The sequence below is a fragment of the Pelobates fuscus genome, chromosome 6, assembly GCF_036172605.1.
Source record: "Pelobates fuscus isolate aPelFus1 chromosome 6, aPelFus1.pri, whole genome shotgun sequence".
NCBI lineage: Eukaryota > Metazoa > Chordata > Amphibia > Anura > Pelobatidae > Pelobates > Pelobates fuscus.
This window is the reverse complement of record NC_086322.1, coordinates 116,783,244-116,794,015: the sequence shown is the minus strand read 5'-3', so window position 1 is coordinate 116,794,015 and position 10,772 is coordinate 116,783,244. Positions and strand designations below refer to the sequence as shown.

The following is a 10,772-nucleotide window of genomic DNA, read 5'->3' as shown; positions in this document are numbered from 1 at the left end:
CCCGGGGCAGCTGCCCCTTTGCCCAGCGTTAAAGACAGCCCCGTGCATACAGAGACATACATATATGCAGAAACATACATAGATACATACATGCATACAGAGACATACATAAACAGACATTCACAATTACATATTTACATCTGTTCCCTGGGGGGCATGCTGTCTGGCTCTGTGGAGTCCTATCTTGCAGCACAGCCCCATCACAGGGCGGCAAACATTCTGTGTGGTACACAGGGAGCAGGGATATGATACCATTCATATCCCCACCCCCTTCACACAACCTGCGGCAGACACCAATGTAGGAGGATGGGCGGGCAGTAGAAGGCTGGGCTCTACGGGAGGTAAGACTTGGGCTGCGCTTGCCCACGCTACAAGAAGTAACTGGCTGGAGGGGAGCGCAGTGTACTTCCCTCCTGCCGTTCAGCCTAACATTGTGCCCCCAAGGCCGGTGCGCCCTGGTCCGGCTTATGGTAGTGCCAACCCTGTGTGAGGAGGCAGTGTGCATGAGGGGGCAGTGTGTGTTTATGTGTGTGAGGGGGCTGTGTGTGTTTGTGTGTGGGTTAAAACCCCTTCGGCCACTTACCTTAATCCAGTGCTGGGCTTCCTGGTGACCTCTCCTCCCCCGCTGATGTAAGCTCCCGAGTGGAGCCGAATGCGCATGCCCGGCCAGAGGTGCCTGCGCATTCAAACCCGCACATAGGAAAGCATTACTCTTATTTAACACTGGACGCTGAGGACTGTTCTATAACAATGTTGTGTTTCTCTTGCTTACCTAATGTATAGTGCTGCAGAATATGCTGGTGCTGTATGAATATATATAATATATAAAATGTAATACCACACATATATAATATAATAAATGTATGCAGACATTTTGTCTACCAAGATAAATGGTAACTCTAGTTAAATAGGGAGTGTAATATTATTACATTGTAATGTGACCCTGATGGTAAACCTTGGGCTGTTGTGGACTACATTGCCCATGATGCTCTGTGTGCCTTTTAGTCAAAATTTACGGTTAATACATTCTGCAGCAACTGGAGTTTAAAAGGTTAGAATCACCACACTATAGTCTTTTTTAATTTAAAATTCAAGTTGACCTTTTTAGACTGATGTGTGTTCGGTCATATTTATCACAATTCTTAGAATTTCTTTTCATGTGTTTTATGATAATTAGACAATTGCTCAGAATGTGACCTGTTACCAGTTATTGTACCATACGCGGGCAATCTTTTTCCAGTCTGATAACTTGAAGGTCATCCACTGGACTCATTTCATATTTTGTCCACACACCTTTAAAGATTTCTGTTTCTTGTGTTAATGCTTACATTATATACATTTTAAAGCATTATTTAGTGTGGGAAAATTAAGAAATAGCTTTTTTTTTTTTTTTTTAATAACTAACACAGTTAAAATAAACAATCTATAACAATAGCTAGAGTAGCACATCCACAAGTTAAGTGTCAGATTGTCAAAGATTTACTATATATGCGAAAAATGAAGGAAATCAAACTCCCAAAATCAATATACTTTTTTTTTTTTTAACTTAAGGAAAATTTTATTTTATTGGTAAAATGCAAAGGATAGTAACCATGCTTTCAAGTACATAGAAGTGAGCAGTAGGTATATCTATCTATCTATCTATCTGTTAGTAAAACTATCTATGAGTCTGTCTAATAACACATTACAGGTAAAAGTAATAGAGCTAAAATTAGTTAAATGAGTGAATTAGTGTTTACATTTCGACAGTAATCATTTTAAGGATTTTATATTCAGTGGCCAATCAGCCTTTGCTTATATTTTGCAATATAAGTGAATTGTCAAATCCTCTTCCACTGTTTTGAAAATAAAACCACCAAGTATTTGTTTAATACGAAAGGTTCACTGGCTCACAAATATGCTCGGGGGGATCAGGCATGAACATAAACAGATTTCACAGTTGTCAAACTAAATTAAAACAGTTTTTTTTTTTTAAACAAGAAAGAAACAAGCAGTTTAAAGAAATTAGTAAAAACACCGGAGAAACCCGCTCCAGGCTCAGCGTGAGGCCGTGTGTGATGCTAGGTAAAGAATATAAACCAGTACACAGCTATGAAGAAATTAAGGCAAAACTGCATGTCATTGAATTTGTAGTTAAACTTCACTCCTTTCACACTTTCCGCCCCACCGCATGCGCGAGCAATAGGCAATTTTGTCCAGTTATCATAGTTGGAGACACGCGTGTAGACGCCGGGGAAATTTGCCTGCGCGCAGCCGTAGCCAAAACTCGTTATCCCGACTAAGTAGAAGTTATCTGTCTCCGGAATATAGCACGCCAGGGGTCCTCCGCTGTCACCTTGACACGCATCAACGCCCCCTCTTTCATACCCAGCGCAGACCATATTCTTAGTGATTATACCGTTATACCATCCGGTCCTGTTGCACATTTCCGTGGGTATGAGGTCTACCTCAGCTTCTTGCAAAACGTCCGCTCCGGGGCCCCCATAGGCGAGCGTGCCCCATCCCGTGATATAGCAGACCGCCGCTGGGTCGATCTGCATTCTTGACGATGGCAAGCAGATCGGACTAATGTACTTAGTGAATGTCACGTCTTTGCTGAGTCTCAGCAGCGCAATGTCGTTATCCATGGAGCTAATGCTGAACAGCGGGTGGATGACGATATATTGAATTAACGACACCTTAGCTCTACCGGGCTTTGATAATACATGTAAGCCGAACACGACCCTCCAATCTGCAGCCTGTTTCCTTTCCAAAAAGCAGTGTGCGGCCGACATCACCCAACCGTTATTGATCAGGGAGCCTCCACAGATATGTCTGTACACCAGAAATCCATAGTAAAACTGAACGCTGACTTGCCAGGGCCAAGAATCTGGCTCTGCCTCACGGCCACCTACAATCCGAGATCCGGCTTTCTCTGCCACCGGGCTAATGCCGCATTTATCAGTTTTAATCGGCAGGATGGCAAATGCCAGGAAGAGCACTGTGCACACTGCCAGCTCCATCCCTCTGTGAGAGTACGCTGAAGGCATAGTGAATAGCTCCTTACTCCCTCAGAGCCTGGGGACAGTCTGAGGGAACCGGTGATCAGGCTGCCAGTGTTCTAAACAGTTAAACCGACCAATGGAACTTCAAAATTCAACTGTGCGGCAAATGTGACAGTTTAAAGGAAACCGTCACTCACATACCAACGGCTGAGTGCAGCCACTTAAAGGGAAACCCACCCCCAAATGTTTATATTGTTATTTAAAACATTACAGGGCACAGAATCAATCATATAAGAAGTAAAAAAAAAATCTATGCTAATACCAGCCAGGCAAACTTCATGAAGCATAAAGTCTGTCCCAAATGACATAAATGTTTTTTATTTTTTTTTATTTTTTTGTGTAAAACAGCTATTTCTAATTTTAAGATAAAACACCGCTCTCAATGACATGAAAGCATTGCAGTGTAGGTGTTTGTGCTGCACTTGATTAAAACAGACACTCCACTACACAAATACAAAATAAATAAATGAATAAATATAAATCACTGTCTAGTAGATCTCCCCCAATGAAAACATGTATGCAGTTAATCATGCATTTTTTTTTCAATTTGTAAATCTACAGACAGTTTGCAAAAACTGTATTTCCCTTGTCTGCTGCCTTTGCAAGACTTCTGCTTCTACCCCCCCCCTCCCTCCAATCACAGACTTCCCCAAGGCCGCTCATGTATTTGCAAAGCAGGTGCTCTGCCAGGAAGTTTAAAATAAAAAAAATAAATAAAAAAAAAAGAGGACACATTCCTCACATATCAAGCATTTAAACAAGCTAAACCATTTTGGGGATCTGGAGTACCCTTTAAAAGTGCGGTCCATCAATCAGGGAAACCCATGAGCTTCACCCACATTATTGGTTTTCATTTTTGTGTCTATGACGATACAGTGAGGGTTACTAGGTATCCACCATGTTTCAGGGACACACATAATTTTGTCATATTTATGAAAATGCATTAAAAAGGGTTGCGCCGGGGGCGGAGCCAACTGTGGAACAGAGAAGACACGTTCTCCCCGAGCTCCGAGCCTGGCTCGCTCCTACAACAAAATATACCGTGAACGGGCATCTCCGAAGCCTAATCCCATCACCGGTGGGTGAGGGGGGGGGGGAGTGGGGGGTAAAAGAGAAAACCAGATTGCAAAAGCAACAGCTGACAACGACCGACAGAGTGGATACCATGGAGGACCAGAAACGGCGCTACAACCTTAAAATCCGCGGCATCCCGGACTTGATAGGTCTAACTGACTTACCTCACTATGTTCGCAGACTCCTCAACACGTTGCTGCCACCCAAACAAGCCAAGGTGGTGAAACTAGACGGCCTATTCCGCCTACAGCGCCCACAAATGCCTCTGCCGACCTTATCATACGTTTTCAATCAATGTCGGACAAGGCCCTGCTGCTCACAGCCACAAGGGGGAAGACCCCAATACAATTCGAGGGCTCATGCCTCACGCTGTTCCCTGATCTCACCCGCAACACCATCGCATGGCGAAGGTCGCTGAGACCGCTGCTGAACATCCTTCGAGCACAGGAGATCCAGTACCGCTGGGGAATTCCCAAGCAGCTTCTATTCACTCACATGAATGTTGCCTACAGGGCCCGGAGCTACACGGAACTAGAAGCTCACCTACATAAGATCGGCATCACGGGACCGCAGAGAGAGGCCGGCTCAGGACTAGCACACATAGACCCCTCTGCCATCAAAGAATTCACCCTGCCTAGGACAGGAGAGACTGACCTGAGGATCACACTACGAGCAGCCACCCTCAGCTCACCGGTTGAACGACCGGACTCCTCCTAACAACACCACCGATGACTACTCGGACTTATAACCAATAACACTGGTTTGAACTTTCTCTCTGTTCCCAAAACGCTTAAGTTTATATTTGTCTTATAGCTAAGTTTTTTTTTTTGTTACCCTTTTCATTGGTTGATTGTTTAATATAGCCTTCGCAACACCTCACATACTTGGACCGACACGGCCAACCTATGTGACAGGGGTACTCCCTCTGGCCTGAGGATACATAATCACAAACGAGACCTATCCCCCCCCCCTCCAGGCCTCGATACCCTAGAGAGTTGCAGCACGTGACTTGCACCCGATACCGGAGAGGTAACCCCAGACAGGGATACACAAGACCCACTGATGTGACAACACTTACACACCCTGGGGACAACACTGGACATACCCACTCATAAATTGTTTTACTTCACTCACCATACTTTTAATACCCTCGACTCAACTCATCCGCCTAACATATACTATCTTGCAAGCCTAGCCGACATATGAGACGTCTTCTGGTCAACCCTTCTGATCAGCCACATACTATACACGACAATAGCAGACAGATGTCACCATATGGGCTGGGAATACCCTATAATTGTTGTATTCTATGTGTACTTCGCTTTTAAACCAAAAACAACAGTGCAGCATGCATAACCTTTTCTGCTTGCAAATTGTCTATTATGGAAATATACATGTGTGTACCACTGCAACTTGTATACTCCCTTCTGCACTGTCAAAAATAAAGAATTAAAAAAAAAAAAAGGGTTGCGTTGCAGTATGTATATTGCATATTCTGCAGAATTCTACAGGCCTAATTACTTAATCTTCTGAATTCTACATACTACAGGGCAACCCTTTTCATGTGCTGCCCATCAATATGTATTCATTATATATGTCCCTAAAAAAATAATGGTAGCCCTATGCATAGTGCATTGGGGAACACTATTTTAAAGGCACAATAAAACTGTATCAGAGTTTATGTTTGTGACTGCACTATCTTTCATAGGGGATTATTAGAAAATAGGATAACACAATTAATGGCTAGGATGAGTTGTTGGAAATGAAATGTTTATACACCCCCTGTCTTGGGTATCATTTCCAAGGCATAGCAAAGCTCTTCATACTTAACAGGTTAGCCCAAACATGAACATAGATGACAGCCAGACATGCTATTAAAAGTAATAATAGTGAGAATTTAGAAAAATAAAAGCACAACCAGTAAGTATTGTATAGTTAGCTATTAGGTAGTGTAAGAACACAGCAGTGACAGTTTTGCTTTAAGTTAGATAATATTTGTTATTTTGGTAATGCTTAGCAAAGCTAGCTCCCATTAACAAAACATTGTAGAATTTATCTTTACAATTCGTATGCGTAAATGTCACCTTGCATTGTTCAAATTACTATACAAGCCTTAAATTTGCAACTTGCTAATCAAATGTAAAACATAGATAGTTCTATATCTGTTTTACCTTCTAGTAATCTCTGCCTCTTTCATATGGCTTCCAGTGAAACGCAACTGGTTTCCCACCAATAAATGTAATCTCCTCTAGATTCCTTTTTATGCAGTTTAACAGATCTTATCACTTTAATTAAATCTATATTTAAGTATGCCTGCAAGCGCCTCAAAGCAGCTTCGCTTTTTTAACTTTTGTTTTCTTGTGTGCATCTCATGAATATGCAAAATTTGGACTAGAATATGTTCAAAGAATAACAAAGGAAAGGAATCAAAGTGAATCGGACAGTACAACAATTTCAAGCTCTTTAAACATTAAAAACAAATTACTCTCCAATAGATAATTGTTTCAACAACCGTCCATAAAATAAATTTAAAAGCAAGCGCAGTGTTTCTGATAACACTGTAATTTTTCAAACTGTTACGGCGTTATAAAACAAAATTGTGCATATGATCCTATACACCATAATTTGTAATGAAAAAGACCATTTAACATCTCAGGAGGCATCAAACACAGAGCTGTAACATGGTACAATTATGCCACATTTATCCTTAGTATTTTCCCCCAGTAATCTGTAAATAAGTTTAATATAACGAATATCAAATTAATTTTTTTTTAAATAGGTGGTCATGAAATATACCACCTGCATTTAACTATATTATTGCAGTTAGTATACGATACTTTATAGATCAAGCATGTCAAACTCAAAGGCTAAAATGGGCCATATAAACAAGGTTTATGTTTATGTGGGCTGCAAAAAAACAAAAACTTCCGTTTTCATAGAAACTATTTTAGGAGACCTGCATTTGCATAAAACCAATGTTTCAGTCCAACTACCTTGACATATTAAGAAAGGTTTGGTAATGGGACTGAAATGGTGAATGTATGCTGTTGCAAAAAACAAATTGCGTTAACTTGTTGGTTTTGAAGTCCTATGAGTGTGTTCTTCACTTTGGCAGAGATCATCAAACTTAATGATCTCAGCCAATTTAATGCTTTCCCATAGGAAAGAATTGCAAGGCTATTGTGCATGTGTGGCAAAAAGCTGCAAGGCCAATCAGCATCTCCATGGGGAGCATTCAGTGTCTCAATGCAGACCCAATCTAACACACTGCCCCTCTTCCCATTCTAATACACTGCCCACAAATCTAATACACTACCCCCTCCACATTTATACACTGCCCCCTCCACCCAATCTAATACACTGCCTCTTAACCCCTTCAGGACGGAGTCAATAGTACACGTTCTGATCAAAACAAAACGTAAACAAAAACTGGAATTTGCGCTATGTGTCTGTTCACCCGTAGTTCCCCTCTTTCATATTAAATGCACCCACACTTATTATATATCATTTTGTTCAGGAGAAACAGGGCTTTCATTTCATATAAAATATTTGTATTTGAAACAATTTATTATGAATAAAATTAAAAAAAAACTGAGAAATTTGAATTTTTTTTTTAAATTTGTAGTTCCGCCTCACATTTTAGCTGTAAATGTCATAATACTGTTAGGTTTTACGGCAACAAAATGCACATATTTGTAATCAGCGATGTCTCACGAGTACAACAGTACCCCCCATTAACAGGTTTTATGGTGTTTTGGAAAGTTACAGGGTCAAATATAGAACGTTCCATTTTCAAATTGAAATTTGCCAGATTAGTAATGTTACCTTTGAGACGGTGTGGTAGCCCAGGAATGAGAATTACCCCCATAATGGCATACCATTTGAAAAAGTAGACAAGCCAAGGTATTGAACGTGGGGTATGTTTAGTTTTTTTTAGTAGCCACTTAGTCACAAACACTGGCCAAAGTTAGCGTTCATATTTGTTTTTGTGTGAAAAAAGCAAAAAACTAATATTTGGCCAGTGTTTGTGACTAAGTGGCTACTAAAAATGACTGGACATACCCCATTTGCAATACCTTGGGTTGTCTACTTTTGCAAATGGTATGCCATCATGGGGGTAATTCTTATTCCTGGGCTACCATACGGTCTCAAAGGCAACATAACTAATCTGGCAAATTTCAATGTCAAAAAAATGAAATGCAAGCCTTATATGTGACTCTCTAACTTTCCAAAACACCATAAAACCTGTACATGTGGGGTACTGTTATTCTCGGGAGATTTCACTAAACACAAATATTAGTGTTTTAAAACAGTAAAACATATTACAACAATAATATAGTCCATAAAAGTGCCGTTTGTTTGTAAAAAATGCAAAAAACGTCACTTTTACTTAAAATATCATCGTTGTAATACAATTTACCAGTTTTAAACACTAATATTTGAGTTCAGCGAAGTCTCCCGAGTAAAACAGTACCCCCTATGTACAGGTTTTATGGTGTCTTGGAGAGTTACAGGGTCTAATATAGTGCATGCGAATTAAATTCTCTGCACTTTCTCCCTGTGTTGTCAGGCATGTCAATCAAATTTTAATTAATCAAATGACATAATTATGTTAAAAAATTACTTAAATATACACGTAGAATTTTAATATATATGCATTTATAGGTATATAAATTCTACGTGTATACTAATGTAATCTTTTATGTAATTATATGTATTTATCTATATATATATATTTGCGGTTATTTGTATTTTATATATAGATAGATATATATAGAATGTCATTCTAAGTGTATTCTGTTTCCAATATATATATATTAATAACAAAATACAGTTAGAATGAAATTACTTATGAATATATAATTTATTTTATATTTTGTTTCAATATTTTATTTATTTATTTAATTATTTTATTTATTTATTATTGTAATTATGCGTATATATATATAAAATATATATGTAGATCTATTATATATATAATATATATACATATTATATATATGTAACGTCATTCTAAGTGTATTTTAATATTAATATATATACTAATATTAATATTAAAATACATTACGTATGACGTTACATATATATAATATGTATATATATTATATATATAATATATATACATATTATATATATATAAAAAGGCATTTAATTTATTTTATAACATTTTAATATTTATTTTTTTACACTACCTACCAGCAGGGGGACTGTCTAATATTTTAAACAGTCCCCCTGCTGGCAGATCCATAGCCAGCTATAGGGGGCCATGTGATCGCTCTTTGAGAGCGATCACATGGCCCCCGGGGGCCTCATTTGCCGGAGGGGGGCTGCCTGGGCTCTCAGACAGCCCCCCAGAAGAGGATCGCGGCGGAGGTGAGTACACCTCTGCTCCTGGGGCTGCAAGCCGTTACGGCGTTCTATGCCGCCGCAACGGCTTTAAAGCCCTTTAAAGCCGCGACGGCATAGAACGCCGTAACGGCGTTAAGGGGTTAATCTAATACACTGCCCCATCCCTCCACTCGAATACACTGCCACCTCCACCCAATCTAATACACTGCCTCTTAATCTAATACACTGCCACCTCCACCCAATCTAATACACTGCCTCTTAATCTAATACACTGCCCCCACTCCCACCACTCTAATTTAATACACCATCCTCCCTTCCCCCCAATTTAATACACTACCTCCCTCACCCAATTTAACACCCTGTCCCCTCCCACCACTCTAATACACTGACCCCTCATTCACCCAATTTAATACACTGGCACCCTCTCCCCCAATTTAATACACTGACCCTCTCCCTCCCCAAATTACACACTGCACCCTCCCTCAAATTAATACACTACCCCTCCCCAATTTAATATATTGCCCCCCTCCCCTAAATTAATACACTGGCCCCTCCTCCCCACAATTTAATACACTGGCCCCCTTCCCTAAATTAATACACTGCCCCCTCCTCAATTTAATACAATGCCCCCCAATTTAATACACCTACCACTCCCTCCCCCATATTAATACACTGACCCCCTCCCTCCCCCAATTTAGTACACTGCCCCCCTACCCATAATTAATACACTGCTCCCTCCCCAATTTAATACAATGCCCTTCAATTTAATACACTGACCCCCTCCCTCCCCAATATTAATACACTGCCCTCCTCTCCCCAATTTAACACATGACACAGGAAGGTCCCCCAAGCCCCTCTTCTCCTACCTTAAGATGAGATGTCCATCCTCCATTTCCAGCCCTGCTCTGCTCAAACAGGCCAGATGTTCCTCTGGCACTGCGAGCAGGAGGGAAGGGGGAGTGACTGGCCTGCTCTGAAGACAGGCAGCCACAATGCAGCGGGCCGCAAAGATATTGATTGTGGGCTGCAAGTTTGACATGCTTGCTACAGATCCAAACCTTCTAAAGTGTTTCAATTTAAAAACAAGACACTTTAGTGTTAGGATTCGGAATACAAAGATGTATACGTGTTCCTCTGCCCCTGCATCTCCCCCCCCCCCCCTCTGGTGATGGAAAGGGTTAAATATCCCTTTATTTTCTAAACCCAATTCCAGCATTGAGGGATGTCAGCCTATGGGGGGACCTAATGTGCATGCACAGCGAGCGCATTAGGCCTTCCCCATTGGAAAACATTGCTTCAATGCTT

The 10,772-nt window shown here is 40.5% G+C and overlaps 1 protein-coding gene across 1 annotated transcript; it reads right to left on the bottom strand.

Annotated features, from left to right (window-relative positions):
* Nucleotides 1-1,909: 1,909 nt before the first annotated feature.
* LOC134615228 (transmembrane protease serine 12-like) lies at nucleotides 1,910-3,002 on the bottom strand. The gene has a single exon (XM_063459719.1). It carries the CDS (start codon nucleotides 3,000-3,002, stop codon nucleotides 2,061-2,063), a length of 942 nt encoding a protein of 313 aa, XP_063315789.1. The 3' UTR covers nucleotides 1,910-2,060.
* Nucleotides 3,003-10,772: the final 7,770 nt, after the last annotated feature.

Coding starts and splice junctions, on each gene's coding strand:
- LOC134615228 (XM_063459719.1), bottom strand. CDS start 3,002: ATGGAGCTGGCAGTGTGCACAGTGCTCTTCCTGGCATTTGCCATCCTG.